The 18,365-nt window shown below is 37.0% G+C and overlaps 1 protein-coding gene across 1 annotated transcript in view; it reads left to right on the top strand.

The window, feature by feature from the left end:
* Positions 1-18,365, top strand: part of Kpna1 (karyopherin alpha 1 (importin alpha 5)) — a 53,688-nt gene that overhangs the window by 19,365 nt on the left and 15,958 nt on the right. The window contains exons 3-5 of the mRNA XM_013019434.1: positions 8,571-8,678; positions 10,435-10,534; positions 13,397-13,491. Coding sequence (XP_012874888.1) covers positions 8,571-8,678; positions 10,435-10,534; positions 13,397-13,491 — 303 coding nt within the window. The remainder of the gene's footprint in view (positions 1-8,570; positions 8,679-10,434; positions 10,535-13,396; positions 13,492-18,365) is intronic.

Here is an 18,365-nt window from a genome sequence, read left to right on the forward strand (position 1 = left end):
AGGATCGAGGTTCAAAGCCAGACAGGCAGGAAAGTCTGTGAGACACTTTATCTCTAATAAACCACCAGAAACCTGGAAGAGGCACTGTAGCTCAAATGGTAGAGTGCTCACCTTGAGCTGAAGAGCTAGGGGACAGCGCCCAGACCCAGAGTTCAAGCCCCATGACTGACACACAAAGAAAAAAAAAAACTACAGGAATTCATGAACAATAAGCCAGAATTATTAAAAAAAAATAAAAGGAAAGAATAGTCTGAAAAAAGATCAGGAAACCTCATCATATAGCTATCACTAGGAGATCAATTTAGTAAGCACAGGAGAAGGAAAGAAGCAAAACTCAGGAAAGCAAGAAAATGACAGGAAACATAACGCATTTCTCCATAATAACCATAAACATTAATGGACTCTTCACCAATTAAAAGAAAAAGAACTGCAGAGTGGGTCAGAAAAACAAGATCCATCCATTTGTTGTCTCCAAGAAACCCGTCTTGCAGTCAAAGAAAAAAACTGAGTGAAGGGTGGGGGGTGGAAGAAGATCTTCCATGCAAATGCACCCAGCAAGAAGGCAGGGGTTGCCATCTTGACATCTCACAAAATAAAATTCTCATTAAAATCAGTATTAAAAGACAAAGGTCACCACACAATTAATACAGGGAACAATCCAAGAAGAGGTTAAACAAATACACTCAGACTTACAGAAAACAATAGACCCAACTAATAGTAGGAGACTGATACCCCTCTTTCCCCAAAGGACAGGTCTGCCAATCAGGATTTGCAAAGAGGCCTCTGAATTGCATGACCCCATATTCCAAATGGACTTAATAGACATCTACAGAGTTCCCACCCAACACACGCAGTACACATTCTGCTCAGCAGCCCATGGAATGTTCTCCCAAATAGACCAGATCATAGTTCACACGAAGAGCCTAAGCAAATACAAGATAATCGATTCAATCCTTGTTTTCTATCCAACCATAGTGGGATGAAACTAAGTCTCAACAACAAAGCATACTGTAGAAATTACTCAAATACATGGAGATTGAACAGCACACTAATCAATGCGTGGGTTGATTAATGCTTGGGTTAATAAGTTCCTACATCACAAAGAAACCCCTGGGACACAGGAAAAGCAGTCCTGGGGGGAAATTCATTGCTCTCAGTTCACATAACAAGAAAACAGAGGCAGCTCAAGTAAATATTCTCATGATGCAACTAAAACTGTTAGAAAAGCAAGAAAAAAATTGAACCGAAAGTTTGTAGACAAGAGCAAGATAAACCAAAGAAATTAATGACATAGAGATTTTAAAAAATAATAAAATGCAAAAGCTTTTTTTCCCCTATCTGTCGTGGGGCTTGCACTCTAGGCCTGGGTGCTGTCCCTCAGCTCTTCAGCTCAAAGCTAGTACTCTGCCACTTGGGCCACAGCGCCACTTTCAGTTTTCTGGTGGTTAATTGGAGATGAGTCTCAAATACTTTCCTGCCTGGGCTGGCTTTGAACCGCGATCCTCAGATCTCAGCCTACAGAGTAGCTAAGATAGGCATGAGCCACTGGCACCCAGCATGAAAAAGCTTTTTTTTTTAAATAATAAAATTGACAGACCTCTTGCAAGGTTAGTTAAGAAAAGAGAAAGAAACTTAAATTAGTAAGATTAGGGATGCCACAGGAAAAATTACACATCCAAGATATCCAAATGATCAAAGATGAACTCTTCCCAGAATCTATACTCACTAAAGAAGAAAACCTAGCTGAAATGAACAAATTTTTAGAGAAATACAAATTGCCCAAACCAAACCAATAATATTTAAGTCAACTCAATAAACCAATAACATAGAACAAAATAGAGCAAGCAATCAGAAGTCTTCCACTAAGGAAAAGCCCAGGACCAGATGGATTCATTATGGAATTCAATAAGAAAGAGGAACTAATACCCATAGTCCTCAGCTCTTCAGTGAAAAAGCACCATAGGGAGCAATCCCAAACTCATTCTATGCAACCAATACCACACATCCCTAAACCAGGCAAGGATCCAACAAAAAAAAAGAACTACAGACCAATCTCTCTGAACATAGATGCAAAAGTCCTCAATAAAATATTAGCATACAGAATCCAGAAACATAAAATCATAATTATGATTTGCATCCCACAGATGCAAAGCTGGTTTAACATACGTAAATCAATTAATGTAATCCACCACATCAATACAGCCAAGGTCATTAACCACATGGTTAGCTCAATTTATGCAGAAAATGCTTTTTTTGTTGTTGTTGTTGGTTGTGGGACTTGAATTCCTGGATCTGGGTGCTGTCCCTGAGTTCTTCAGCTCAAGGCAAGTGCTCTAACATTTGCATAACAGCTCCACTTAAGGTTTTCTGCCGATTAATTGGAGATAAGAGTCACAGACTTTCTTGCCCAGGCTGGCTTTGAACTGTGACCCTCAGATAAGTCTCCCAAGTAGCTAGGATTACAGGCATGGGAGGTGCCCAGCTTTGAAAAGGCTTTTGACAAAATATCACATCTATTTATGTTGAAAGCTCTGTAGAAAATAGGAATAGAAGAAAAAAAATCCTTCTTTAAAACAGTAAAAGCCACATAGGACATACCAACAGCCAAGATCATACTAAATGGTGAAAAGTTAAAAACAATTCTTCTAAAATCCAGGAACAAGGCAAGGATACCCACTTCACTCCTCTTCAACATAGTTTTGGAATCCTAAGCCAGAACAATAAGGCAAGAAAAGGATATTAAAGGGATCCACATATAAAAAGGAAAAATTAAACTATCCCTGTTTGCAGATGACATGATCTTATACCTAAATGACCCCAAAAAACTCTACTCCCTAACTCCTAGAATTAACCACTTAGGCAAAGTAGCAGGATACAAAATTAACCCACAATGTACAAGCAGAAAAGGAAAATCAGGAAAACAACCCCATTCACAATAACTCTAAAAGAATAAGATATCAAGGAATCACCCTAATCAAAGATGTAAAGGACCTATTTAGTGAAAACTATTAAAATCTAAAGTAATTAAAGATGTCACCAGAAAATGGAAAGACCTTCCATGATCATCAATAGGTAGAATCAATATTGTGAAAACGGCCATACTGTATAAATGATACACAAATTCAACGCAATTCCCATCAAAATCCATATGGTGTTCTTTACTGAAATAGAGAAAACATTCCAAAAAATTCATAAGGAACAACAAAAGACCTAGAATAGCCGCAGTAATTCTAGGCAAAAAAAGCAATGCAGGATTTCAAGCTCTACTCTAAAACAATAATGACAACAAACAAACAAACAACTGCTTGTTATTGGCACAAAAATAGACCTGAAGACTAATGGAATACAAGATCAATAAATAAAAGCACGTATACTCATCTGACAATAGACAAAGGAGACAAAGACATACAGTGAAAAAACAGCCCCTTCAACTATTGGTGCTGGGAAAACTGGGCAGCCACATGTAGAAAACTAAAAGTGGACCCCAGCCTGTCACTATGCACTAACATTAATTCAAAATAGATTAAAGACCTCAACAGCAAACCTGAAACTCTGAAACTACTGTAGGACAGAGTAGGAGAGACACTAGACTTATAGGCACAGGCAAGAACTTCCTGAACAAAGTTCCAGGGTCATAATAAATTGTAGAGAGACTCGACAAATGGAACTACTTCAAAATAAAAAGTTTCTGCACAGCTAAAGACAGCTACCAAACCAGAAAAACAGCCAACCAACTGGGAGAAGATATTTACCAGCAATATATCAGACCAAGGCCTAATACCCATTAAATACAGGGAACCCAAGGAATGAATCCCTCCCAAATCTAACAAACCAATCATTACATGGGCAAGAGAGCAAAAGAGAGACTTCTCAGAAGAAGAGATAAAAATGGCAAAGAAACTCATGAGGAAATGTTCATCATCCTTGGCCGTAAAGGAAATACAAAGAAAAACAACCCACTTTACCTTAGTCAGAATGGCCTATATCCTAAATTCAGGCAATAACAAATGCTGGCGGGGATTACTACACTGCTGGTAGAAATGTAAACTAATACAACTACTCTGGAAAATTTGGAGTTTCCTCAGAAAACTAAACATGGAGCTTCCCTATGACCCAGCCATACTCCGAGGCATCTACCCTGAGGAGCAGGAACCAGGATACAACAAGGACACCTGCACTTCCATGTTCCATGATGCACTGTTCACAATAGCTAAGATACTGAAACAACCCAGATGCCCCACCACAGATGGAAGGATCCAAAGATGGTGATACATATATACAATGGAATATTACATGGCCATTAGAAAGGACAAAATAATATTTGCAGGTGCATGGATGGAACTTGAACAAATCATGTTAAGTAAGATAAGCCAAGAACAGAGAAGACAAATGGCACATGTTCTCCTGATATGCTGATGTTAGATTCAAAACATGAGATATGACCAAGTAAACAGGATTCAAGAAACAAAGGAACTTTTCTTAATTTGTCATATAGTTTCTAGATGACTCTCTGTTCTTGACCTCATACTTGGTGTATACACGTGCACATCTGAGGGAAGCTAGGAGGGAGGCACAGAACTAGAGGAAAATGGGTGGAAAAGTACAGCAGAGGGGCCCAGAGGGGCCTATCAGATGTAGTGGACATTGATGAAAGTGAACTAAGCAAATCAGGGGTGGTAAGGAAGGGAGGGAATGAGAGAGAAAGTGGAAACAGCTGACCATAAGCAAAAGGAAGGAAATATACAAGTCACCCAATTTGGAAGAAATAGTTTTAGTCTTTAGAGGTCATAAGCAGTGTAGATCAAGACAATGATGACATTGTGAAGGTTAAAACATGTTTGTGATTTTAGCTAATTATCACTATGCCACAAGTTTTAGTCTGTAGAATTCATAAGCTTTGTAGATCAAGACAATGACAGTTAGCATTGTGAAGGTTAAAACATGTTTGTGATTTTAACTAATTATCACTGTGCCCCAAAACTGTGAAATTTGTGTAAGTCCTTAATCTCAATAAAGAAAATAAATGTTTAATCTATACGTATTTTTCATCTATTTTTCTAGTTTTTTTTTCTGACTTCTAGTTTAATTTCAATGTAATCTGGTAGACACTTTGATTTCTGTTTTATTTATTATGTTGAGTGTCTTATCTGTTTCATGATGTTGTATATGCTATCTTCATAAGTTTCATGTAAGGTTAATAATATATATTTTGTGGGTTTTGCATTAAGGAGTCTATAGAAACTAATTCTGTACAGTATTGCTGAGGTTATTGGGTGCCATTACATTCTAATTGATACTGTGCCTGCCTGCCTCCCTCCCTGCCTCCCTTCCTCCCTCCCTCCCTCCCTCCCTCCCTCCCTTCCTTCTTTTATCTTTGGACCTGTCAGTTTCTGATAGATTTTGAAGTCTCCAAATACAAGTGAATTAATGTATTTCTCCTTGTACATGTATCAGATTTTGCCTATGTATTTTGACACTTTATTGTCACCTCATTCGTCTTCTTGAAGAATTGACGAGTTCACTATATAATGCTTCTGAAGTTACTTTTCTCTAAAATCTGATTTGGTCTGAAGCTATTTTATCTACTCTTTATTTTGATTAGTGTTAACATACATGGCTAATTTACTTTTAGTTGATGTATGTTCTCTATTTAACATGGGTATTTTTGATTGAGAAAATATTTCTTGATACACTTTGACAATCTTTCATTTAATTGGTGCATTTATAAAATTGGCATATAGACTAATTACTAATATGGCTAGATCTTTACCATATGTTACCAATTATGTATATATTTGTTGCGTGTGCACACGCATGTGTGTGTGTGTGTGTGTGGTGTGTACTGGGGCTTGAACTCAGGGCCTGGGTGCCATTCCTGAGCTTTTTTCTCTCAAGGCTGATACTTTACTCCTTGAGTCATAGCTTCACTTCTGCCTTTTTGGTGGTTAATTGAAGATTAGAAACTTAGGGATTTTCTTGCCTGGGCTGGCTTTGAACTGTGATCCTCAGATCTCAGCCTTCTGAGTAGGTAGGATTATGAATTACAGGCATGGCCCCCCCATTAGTGGTCATCTTTTGTGATTTAATTAAGGATATATGATTTTCATTCTTCTCCCTTCCTTATTGTATTGGAATTTGATCTTAGGGACTCAGGCTTTCTAAGTAGAAACTATACAAATTGAGCCATACTCTCAGCCTTATTTTGCTTTCTAAATTATTTTTTAAGTAGGGCCTTAGGTTTTTGCCCCAGATTAGCCTCAGATAAAATCCTTCTATTTATGATATTCTCTGTATCAAACCGTGAGTGTATATCACAGTGCCTGGCTTGTTGGTAGGTGGCATTTTGGTAACAATGCCCAGGCTATCCTCGAACCAAGGATCCTCTTGGCCTACTTAAGCCTCTGATATTTCTTCTATTCATCCTTTCTTGTTTGCGGTTCTGTTATTTATTTACGCATGCATTTTTGTCTTTTTTTTTTCTTACTTGCTTTTTGGTTTGGTATTCTGGTCTCCTTTTCCCTATAGTAAAGGCCTGGTGTATACTAGGCCAATAATCCTTTACCACTTGAAACTGTACTCTCAGCCCTTTTGCTTTTTTGAGATACGATCCCTGTAACTTTGCCCAGGCTGGCCTGAACTCATGAATCATCCTTCTGCCTCTTAATGCCTCTGAGTAGGTAGAATTATAAATGTGATCCACCAACTTTGACTCCATCATTGCTTTTTCTTTTTTTTTTTTCTGAGGCAAAGTCTTGCCCAGGCTGGACTTCCATCTCCAGATATTCCTACCTTTTCCCCCAAGTTCTGAGATTACAGTTGTGCTGTAACAGAGTAGACATGGCTACTCTTGGAAGTTTCTGACATAGCCTAAAGCTCTGAGATGATTTCCTCAGGTAATAAGCCACCAAAAACATTCTTCAGGGGCTGGGAAGGTGGCTTAGTCGTGGAGTGCTTGCCTTGCATGCATGAGGCCCTGGGTTCAATTCTTTAGCACCACATAAGCAGAAAGAGCCAGAGGTGGCACTGTGGCTCAAAAGGTAGAGTGTTAACCTTGAACTGAGGAACATGCCCAGGCCCAGAGTTCAGGTTTCACGACCCCTCCCCCCCAAAAAAAATTCTTCATTTCTGTTACAGTATTTTTAAGTGATTTCATTTCTTCTTTCTTACTTAGAGCTTTTGTTTCTCTCCTTTAGGTTCCTATCCTTTCTTATATTCTTAAATCCTTAGAGTCTTTAGCATATTGGTCATAGTTCGCAAATTTGAGTCTCATAATTCCAACATCCCTGAAATAGTCTAGTTCTGATACTTTGTCTTGTCAAGCTGTTTTTCTGTTTTTAGTCATTTAGTTTGCCTTGTAATTTTTTCCCTTGATAACTTGGACATAATATACCAAGTAAAGGGGACCAAAGTGGTTTTGTGTTAGAGTAATGCTGTCCCTATAGAATAAGTTAAGAAAGTATTTCCTCTGCTTCTGTCTTCTGGAAGAACATGATTGTGCGCTGATAAGTACCAAACTGTCAAAGGGGGGACCTCCTGTTTGGAATATTCTCACTGTGTTGCATCTCTACTCTGATTTGTGACTTTTGATTTTGAGCCTTATTTGTTCCAACCTCTTACTTGTCTGTGTTAAGTTGTTTGGGTTTACCCTCCCTGAACTACAGTCTGAAAACTGTCTAGGCAGTTATCTGAGGGAGTCGGGGGTTAATCTTGGATATTTTGAAAAATCACTTCCTGGTGGTACATACTTTTTTAAAGGTAGGAAAACAGTATTTTATTATTTTTGTATTGTCTGCTTTTTGGCTGTTTAGATTGGAGGACAGGTTCCTATGGTTTGATGAGTGTGTACTGCCTAGGACTCTTGAGGATATAATAGAAGCACCTTACTTGGCTGAGTTTGAAGAGATTTACACAAATTAATAGATGCTTTATAGAATTCAAGTAGTGTCCTTCCTTATTACTGATTGCTAGAGAGATAGGGAGGTCAGAAGTTTCAGTCCATTATCCTTGAAGACCAATATTATTCTAATCTTTTTTCTTGCTTGCTTGGTTATTTGCTTTCTTGTGACAGTACTGGGGCTTGCTCAGGGCCTTGTGCGTACTCTCACTTGGCTTTTTTACTCAAGGTTGGCACTTTTCCACATTTCTACTTTTAATAGCATTTTTGTCCTCCTTTGCCCTAAAAATGTTTAAGACTGTTATTTGTTGTCTATTTCACATAAAAAAGTGAGGCAAATGGCAAAGAAAGATTACCAGATCATTTTCCAACCTTATATATTTTGGTTTTTACCAGTATTACTATTTTTTTGTTATTCACTGTAAGACCTCTCAAGTTTTATGCCACCAAGTATTAATTGTATACATGGTTGTAGCTAATAATATTAGACAAAGACTATGGAGAAGCCTGAAATTGTACTTCATCAGGAAAGTCTAAGGGCTGTACAGTGTTTAGAATTTTTTAAATGACTTGAAGAGCTTCATTCCTATTGCTGTTTGGAAAGGAGTACTTAATAATATTTGCAGGTTGAACTCCATTGGGTTAAAATTACATTATTCATTATCTTACTTTTCAGTTATTCAAGCGAAGAAATGTTGCTACAGCAGAAGAGGAGACAGAAGAGGAAGTTATGTCAGATGGTGGCTTTCATGAGGCCCAGATTAATAACATGGAGATGGCACCAGTAAGTAAGATATTAAAAGGAACTTATTTTATTGTTGAAGATATGAGATTTTTCTCTTTTTAAAGTTAATTTTGAAAATTATTTTTTATACTGGGGCTCTGAACTCACCACCTATTCTTTCCCTTGGGTTTTTGCTCATAGCTGGTGCCCTACCACTAGAGCCTCTCCAGTTTTTGCAAGTCTCTATGAGTTTTATAAAACATTATGTTAGATGGCTATAAAAGGCACTTAGTATTTTAGGTTACATATTTAATCATCTTGGCTTATTACATGCTTATTGTATTTTGTTGTAGTATGCAGTAAAAAATCAACTAAATTAGAAAGATAACTCAGCTATAAAACTTACGCCTGTAATCCTAGCTACCCAGGAGACTGAGATCCAAGGATTGCAGTTCAAAGCCAGCCTATCTCCAAAACAATCACCAGAAAACAGAAAGTGGCATGTGGCTCAAGTGGTAGAGTGCTCACCTTGAGCTGAAGAGCTCAGGGACAGAACCTACCCCAGAGTTCAAGCCCCACGACCAACAGAAAATAAATAAATAAAAACTTACATAGAGCCAGGTGTGATGGTATATATTTGTAGTCTAGTACTGGAGTAGCTGAGGCAAGAGTGGTAGGTCAGTGAGAAGCCCTGTCTCAACTTAAAAAATAGTATGTGTGGCAAAACATCTCATTGTACCCCATAAAATTGTAGTTATGTGTGTCATTAAAAATATATTCCCTTCAAAATTTAAAAAATAGGTAAAATTGAATTCTTCAAAATTTATAGCTATAAAATTACCATATAAATTGAAAAATTGAAACTATATCAGAACTGTTAGGATATTCTGTTGTAAAATGTTAGCAGCCAATAAAGATATAGAACTTAAGATTTATTTACATACCTCATGTATGTGTAGGATTTCTGTGTAATTAATTTAAAAGTAGATCATAGGCTTGGGTGCTAGTGGCTCATGCCTATAATCCTAGCTGTTCAGAAGGCTGAGATCTAAGGATCATAGTTCAAAGCCAGTCTGGGTAGGAAAATTCATGAGATTCTTACCTCCAATTAATCACGAGAAAACTGGAAGTGGAACTGTGGCTCAAAGTGGTAGAGGACTATCCTTGAGCAAAAGAACTCAAGGATAGTGCCCAGACCATGAGTTCAAGTCCCATGACAGACCAAAAAAATTAAAAAAAAAGCAGATCACACAGTACATTATACAAATATATGAAAATGTCACAATGGTCTGTCCACTCCCCCCTGGCCTCCCACCACACCTCTTTGAGATATAAGACAGACAGGTGAGGGGTGGGGGGAATGCGGGAAATAAACCAAAATTGAGTAATAGTGGCATAATAGTACTGAAGGAAAACGTTAGGATAATTAAAGTAGATAGTATTTTCTTTAAAAACATACAAAACCCCCCAAACAAATGAAAATACATGTACAGGGCTGGGGTTCAACCTCCAAAACAAAAAAATTATTTTTTTTTTAAATTTAAAGGAAAAAAAAATCCTGGGCATGGTAAATCACATCTATCTATAATACTAGCACTTGGAAGGCTGAGGTAGGATTGTGAATTCCTAGGTTAGTCAGAGCTGAATAGAAACTTTATCTTAAAGAGGTGTGTGTGTGGCATTTTCATATATTTGTATAATGTACTCTGTGTGATCTGCTTTTTTTTCTTTCGGTCTGTCATAATTTGTTATTTTTTATTTATTTTATCTGAATTAAGGTTTACATTGTTATATTTGCTTTTTGTTTGTGATCCAGGGTGGTGTCATTACTTCTGACATGATAGAAATGATATTTTCTAATAGCCCAGAGCAACAGCTTTCTGCAACACAGAAATTCAGAAAGCTGCTTTCAAAAGGTAAGATCTGAGTATGTTTCTTTCCATATGAAAGAATACTTTCTTTTCTGTAAAATATTCCTTCTGGGCACTGGTGGTACATACCTGTAATCCTAGCAACTCAGACCAGCTCAGGCAGGAAAGTCCATCTCTAATTAACCACCAAAAAGAGCTAGAAGTAGATCTGTGACTGAAGTGGTAGAATGCTGTCTTGATCAATAAAGCTAGAGGACAGAGCTAAAGCCCTGAGTTCAAGCCCCATGACTGGCACCAAAAAAATTTTAACTTTTCCATTACCTCTTTTCAGACTACAGGCAATTTCATTTTTATAGTGTAGTGTTAATTCTTTTTAGGAAAAAATTTTTAATGTTACTTGAAAAATAGTATGATGTTTCTAATGCTAGTTTACTACTGAAAGTTACCATGGATTTGTTAGTGGTTAAGTTTAAACCCATCTGTTTGGTGTAATAAGTATAGAATAGGACTGAAGTATGGTACTTGTCACCCTAGGCAAATAAAAGTAATTAAAATGTTGATGCTAGTAAATAATTTTCCAGTGATAAGTTATGGTTATTAGTGATGTAAAATATTAATATGCTAGGTGCCAGAGTCTCATGCTTATTATCCTAGCTATTCAGGAGGCTGAGATCTGAGGACTGTGGTCAGTCTGGGCAGAAAAGTCCAATAGACTCTATATTAACCAGTGGCTCAGCTGTGAGCAAAAGAAAGCCAACAATAGGGCCTTGGATTCAAGACTTGGTACTAGCACAAAAAACCCAAAGTACTTCCTTTGAAGTTAAATAAAAGGAAAACCTACCACCATAATGCACATACCTAAAAACTCTAGTTTTACACGACAACTTACCAGTATTTGAAGAGAAAGTATATGTCCCATATCTCTATAACTATTGTCTCTTTAGCATGATAATGATTTCTGACAAAATTGGGCTTTTTAAGACTTTCACCACTACTACCTTACATATATTCTGATTTGCCAACATTCCTCTTAAAGAAAAGTATACAAGCTGGGCATGGTGGCATACCCAGAACTCAGGAAGAGTCTATGTCTGGAGGATTACAAATTTAAGATCAGTCTGAGCTACATACTGAGTCCCTGTGTACAAAAATGAACATTACAAAACATTAGAATACAAAACACCATATATGCTTTTTCTAGTGTAGAGCATGATGAGAGGTGTTACCTTCTTTGTCCTGAAATTATTCATGCCAATGATAGAAGAGACTGTAGTGTTTTTGGTAGTCATTGCATAGTAGTAGTATTTTGAATTTTCATTAAATTTACTAGTGGTTTTCTTCATGAATTGTATTTTGCTTGTATTTTGTGAGATTGCTTTTTGTAAAATTTAGTTGCTAAATGGCAGATATGCCTAGAGTCTTTAGACTCTCAGGAGTCTAAAGAGTATCATTGAGCCTAAGAGTTTGAAGCCAGCTTGGTCAACATAGGGAGGAGACCAGACTTTGTGTCAAACATACAAACAAAACCAAATATTAGATTGACACTTGGCTTATGCCTGTAATCTTAGCTACTCAATAGTCTGAGATCTGAGGATTGTAGTTCAAAGCCACCCCAAGTAGGAAAGTCTGTAAGACTCTTACCTACAGTTAACTATCAGAAGGAGCCAGAAATGAAGCTGTAGCTCAAGTGGTAAGAGCACTAGTCCTGAGCAAAAAAGCCAGGGGACAGTATCCAGACCCTGAATTCAAGCCCCAGGACTTCACTGATCTTTCTCTCCTCTTTTCCTCCATTCTCCTCTATCCCCCCCTTTCTCTCTTTCTTTCTCTCACCCTTTCTCTCTCTTTCTCTGTCTCTCTCTCTCTCTTTCTCTCTCTCTCTCCCTCCCCCCTCTCTCTGCTGGAGCTCAGAATGTGAACAGTAGAGTGCTTACCTAGTATGCATAGGCACTATAAAACAACAAAAGAGTCTTCGCTGAATTTTGTGTTATTACTCTTGTTTTATTATCAGTTTTGGTGTATATTTCTATAATTTATCCTATTAACCAATTTATTGTAACAAATTTATTTAGCTGAGTGATTGATAAAAATGTGGAAACAGACAAAAGTTATGTCATTAGGATCCTTGTCAAATTAAACCTCTTTCAATAAGACTTCTAACTTGGCTATGATTCTGTACAGATAATGCAGTGAAATTACTGCATATTTTCTGGCATTGCCCCATGTACATTCAAAATTTGCTGTGTCTCTGTTGTGATTACTCTCATTATCTGCCATTTCCAATCTGTTACCCAATAAATTTATTGAAATACTTCATTTATAAAGTACTTATTGTCATAACTAAAAATGAGATTAATTTGGTGAGTAAATCTTAATGAATTCCTGCTGGCATTCATCACGGGAATTGTATTCTATAAGCACACTATAAATTCTGTAAGGCAGTTTCTCTCAAGACAGTCCATGATAAAAACAGTATGAAAAACAAAAATGATAAACTGAAAGCTCATGGACAGAAAACCAGCAGAAAGGATACAAAATGCTGATTGCAATTGTCTGGGTGTTGTTATTTTTGTTGTTGTTGTTGCTTTCCATTGCTTTCTGGGTTTCCTAAAAATAGTAGTTGGAGTAATTTTAATTTTTAAGAATTTTTACGGTGTAGGTGTATAGTTCATCAAGGCCCCATACCACAAAACGAAAGAAAGCTTCCTACCACTTAAGACACAATGAATACTGCCCATTCTTCATTTTCCTATTAAAGCTTGTTGGTTTATGTGAAACCTTTCACTTTGCCCTAGTCTTGAAGTGGCGAGGCCCAGTAAATAAAGGAGGGAGTATTGTGAAATAATTTTGAGCTATGAAGTCCTTACACTGAAATCAGATTGTTTTTCTTTTTATTTTATGTGGAAACAGAGCCGAATCCTCCTATTGATGAAGTTATCAGCACACCAGGCGTAGTTGCCAGGTTTGTGGAGTTCCTCAAACGAAAAGAGAACTGTACACTGCAGGTGCGAACATTTTCATTTCTTAGCTCTTGGAAAATTTCATTTTGTATATAAATTTTTTATTTACTTTGATCTTTGTGGAGGTTATATTTGTTTATAATGATATTCCTGATGACTACATTGTAAGCTGTTATAGCTTTATTGACGTAACATATAACCCCTGGCTGTGCTCTTCAGAGTTTGTTTTTAGTCATTTAAAATATCTTGTGATTATTATTGTAGGTAATATGTAAGAAGGAAATGTGTGAAGTAGAGGAGCCATGATAAATAAGAACCTTATAAATAGGCTGCATAAAATTTGGTTTTGAGGGCTGGGAATGTGGCTTAGTGGTAGAGTGCTTGCCTAGCATGCATGGAGCCCTAGGTTCTATTTCTCAGTACCACATAAGCAGAAAAAGCCGGAAGTGCTGCTGTGGCTCAAGTGGGTAGAGTGCTAGGAGCAAAAGAAGCTCAGGGACAGTGTCCAGGTCCTGAGTTCAAGCCCAAGGATTGGGGGAAAAATTGGTTTTGAGGGTCTTATAGATTACACTTGTTAATCTCAAGATGATGTTAGTCTCAAGAAGAACTGGATCAAAAACTCAACTTTCAATCCTCCTTCTACCTTAAAAGAGCTGATGGAGAGACTGTTTTGTCAGAGTCTGTATTTGTGCTTCCTGCCAGTATCATTTTGATATTTCAGTACTATTTTGTGTAGAGATTAAAGAAGAAATTTTGCAGCCTCTGAATTAGATTGTTTTCACAGTAAAAGGAACCAACTGCCAACCATTCTTCATCCTTGGAATTATGTAGAATTAAAATTTAAAAACCTGTATGTTTTTCCTGAATAAGAGCTGGATTTTTTTCTTGTGGGTTTTTCAATGTCTAGACTTCATTAGAGTAGCCAGTAGAGTCAGTATCAATATGTATTAACAGGTGTCTGGGATCTCAGAATTTTCAGCCTTGCATCTAATCAGAATGCCTCAGACCCTCTTAGAGACTGCAACTATAAAATTGGGTTAGGTGTCAAGAAGATCACAAAGTGAGATTATTTTTTCTACAGTAATAATTGACAATAAGTTAATCATAAAGATAACTCCCATTGTACTTTGTGTGCTTTTACCATATTTTAATAGTTTTTTTTTGTAGGGAGTGGGGCATTTTTGTACAAGGTAACCCATATCTCCAGGCTTCTAACTGGCCAGATCATTCCTAATCTTAATGCTTTTTCTTGGTGTTTTCTCTCTTTTTACCCTTCTGTCTTTCTTTTACATCTTTATTACCATATTGATTTCCTTACAGGGAAAACAAGCAGTATAGAAAAGGTAGAATACTTCGATTTCCCATCAATTTTTTAGAATACTTCGATGTCCCATCAGTTTTTCTTTTCCAGTTTGACATTTGCCAATCCCTGTGTTTATTTGAATTAAGATTCTGTTTTGCTAGCTGCTTCCTGGATTGTAATTCTGGTCCTCATCTAAGGCCAAAATCACCAGACACCTGAAAAATCCTGTTCACCCTGAACACAAGGGAAGAAAGAGACTTTTCTCAGAAAAAAAGGAAATCCAGACAACCAACACTGCAGAGAACAGAGCCTGAGCCCCTAAGCAACCTGCCAAGAAAACCAGAGGGACCAAATGAGGAGCCTTACTGCAGTTTATCATTTGAAATGCTTTGTAGGAAAAGGGAGGTAGGGAAAATTATCATTTTGTTCATGCTAACAAAAATGTTTCTGTCCTGTCTCTGGGAATGAGTAGAGTTGAGAGATAAACTGATTTTTACTGTTCTAGTAGCGGTTCTTCCTAGGTGATTGCAAAGATCCAATTTCTTATGCATTAAAAAAAGTTTACCCAAAATGAAAAGTCAGAGAAATGAGTCTTATCTTTATATTCTCTACATAAGAAATGAATCTTATTTCTATTCTACAAAAGTACAATATGTTCTCAGAGTGCCCTCTCTTAACTAGCACATGTAAATGAGGCATCATTTTTTGATTCAGTGCTCTCTAATACTAGAATGTACATTTAACATGTCTGAAGATGAAAACCTTCAGAAATACTACTTTGCTTCTATCTAAATTTCTAGATGGTACTCTTGTGCAAACTAATAGGCTAACAGATTGAAAATGACTCCTGTGCAAGTGACCACCTCATGATCTCATGATTTTCATCTTAGCTATTCTAAAGACCAAGAAATAACTTATTTGAAGAATTGTCCTCTCCAGCTTTCTTTCTTGCCAGTTTAAGCACAGGATGGCTTTCTCTGTCCAGTGTGAATAATGGTTAACTTCTGAAGCAGAAAGAGCAAGAATATTCATTCAAGGAGACTTAGAGTCAGGAGACTTGATGCTGTGCTATGTATTCAAATAATTAGACTTGCTCTTGTAAGCTGAGAGGGTATGCCCTGTTTTCTTAGCAGTAAAATACATAAGCTAGCTCTCAATACTCTTGTCTACTTAACCAGAGCTACAAATAAAGCATATTTAGAATAGGGATTTTGCCAATTCTCTTCCAGAAAGAGAGTCAATACTGTATAGAAAGAGGAAATTCGTTGAGACAACTCACTAATTAGTCTGAGGGACAAACTTGATTTCTTCATTCTGACTTTCCTAATCAATAGCTGGGGTTTTTTTTGTTTGTTTTGTTTTTAGCATTACTACCCAGGGACAAACTTACCCTCTAAGTAGAAGTGAGCTTGGATCTAATACAGGATTTGAAAGCAGCCAGTGACATCTAGATCAGACATACTTAATTGAGCCTTTGACATGAAACTGGTCTTTATCTATGGACCCATTGTTCTACAGTGCTACAATTTTGCATTCTCAAGCCCTTTTTAATAATGGCTTATAAAAATATCTACTACAGATTAGCAAATTACCTTCTGCTTCTAAACAGTAGATAGGTACTTTTCCAAAAGTTGTAAATTTGAATTGAGTTGGCTTAGTTTCCCCTTTCCTGCTTTACTTGTCCCCTCTAAAAGCTTAATGTGATAAACTGCAGTAAGCCTTCATCCTCCTATGCTTTTTCCCATCTTCATTGAACTCTCTGCCTTTCTGGAAGGTTGCTCAGATGACTCAAGCACTGTGCTCTGCAGAGTTTGATATCTGGGTTTATTTTTCTGATGCGAGCCTTTCTTTTCACTTGCTCTCCAGGTGAGCCTGGCATTTGCTAGGAACCAGAGTGGAACCGGCAAAGTGGCCAGCAACAGAGTCCTGATCCAAATGGAGAAAGGGAACCCAGGCGTACCTCAACCTGGAGTGGGAAACTTGATAGGAGGTCAGAAGTACTTCAGCTTTGGATTCTCATTTCCCTTATTTAAGGAACTGAGCACCAGAAGGTAGAAACTGAGAAAGGGTATAGAGAAAACATCAAATCTTCAGTATGTAGATTTCAGTGGCAGCCTTTAGCAGATTTTGGACAGTGAAAAATACTAGTGAAAATGCTAATTATAAGCAGTTTAGCGGCAAGCAGGTTCCTTCTGTGGTTCCATTCTTTGTTTATTGATAGTTTAAAACAACAAAGGAGGAGTGAAGGTTATAACTGTTTTGGCCACTGAATAGATATTAAAAGTGATACCATTTCTTAAATTTCTCCCTCCCCCAGGTTTTTTTATTTTTCTATTTAGTCATAATATATTACATTAATTCTTTTAAGCTGCTTCTATTATTAATTTTACCATCTGTTCTGGGCTCTCCGATTTTATAATTCTAATCTAGTGCTCAAAGCTCTAAAGTGTTTCAAAATAATAAAAAAAATGAAAATCTTAAGTGCAGACTAGACTCTGATGAAGGGAAGTTAAGTAGTTCAACTGCAAGTCTTCAAAAATCTACTTAACATTAAACATTGCTTTTTCCAACATTAACAGACCAATACTCTTAAGGGAATTGTCCTTCTCATTGCCTCAGACACACACACATACACACACGTGTAGAAACAGAAAATTTGTTTTTATATGGTGAAAATACCAAAGTACTTGTATCTTTATGCTTTATTAATGCATGGATACTGTATATCTTCAGTGACCCTCATCTATAATTATTATCTGTTTCTGTCTTTGAAAATAACAAAACTACCTTTCAATTTCCATTCTAAATATTCTTGCATTCAGTGGTTGTCATCATGAACTTCTCAGTAATAAACACAACTGTCTTTATTGTTTCTTTATTGTTCCTCTGCTATGATATAGTATTGATTTACTGGTTGATTGATTGATGGATTGATTGGCATAGGATGTCTCTAGGTAGCTCTGGTTGGCCTTAAATTCAAGTTCATCCTGCCTCAGCCTCCTGAGTGCTGAAATTAGAGGTGTGTGCCCTACACCTGGCTTAGTTTCCAGTCTTGTATCATCCATCTTCAGGACATTATTGACTTCTTTTTCTTTGCTATAGTCATTGTCACTTCATTTTGTTTTTGTTTAATTTACTTAAGTAGCTTCTGGATTTGCCTCATTTCCTCTGAGGTCTTTAATGGTAAACTTAGCAGTTTGAGTTCTGGTACCATTAATATTCAAATTGATTTTATTCAATAACTCTTTAACATGTCTTTTACTTATTTGGGTTATTATTTTGCATCAAAAACCTCACTACAGCTGGGCAAGGTAGCTTATACCTGTAATCTCACTTAAGAGGTTAGGAGGTTTTGTGGCTAGCCTAGGCAAAAATTTTAACAAATATACTAGGCATGATTGTTCATGCCTATAAGCTCAGCTACTCAGGAAGCATGGGTAGAAGAACTGAACAGAAGTCATAGATTAGAGGGATTGAAGTCAAGCTGACCCTCTATAAAAACCACTAGACCATCTGGGCGCTGATGGCTCATGCCTATAATCCTAGCTTCTCAGGCTGAGATCTGAGGATCAAGGTTTTCTGCATTGGCAGAAAAAGTCTGACCCTTATCTCACAA

Source organism: Dipodomys ordii, unplaced genomic scaffold (genome assembly GCF_000151885.1).
Source record: "Dipodomys ordii isolate 6190 unplaced genomic scaffold, Dord_2.0 Scaffold45, whole genome shotgun sequence".
NCBI classification, from domain to species: Eukaryota; Metazoa; Chordata; class Mammalia; order Rodentia; family Heteromyidae; genus Dipodomys; species Dipodomys ordii.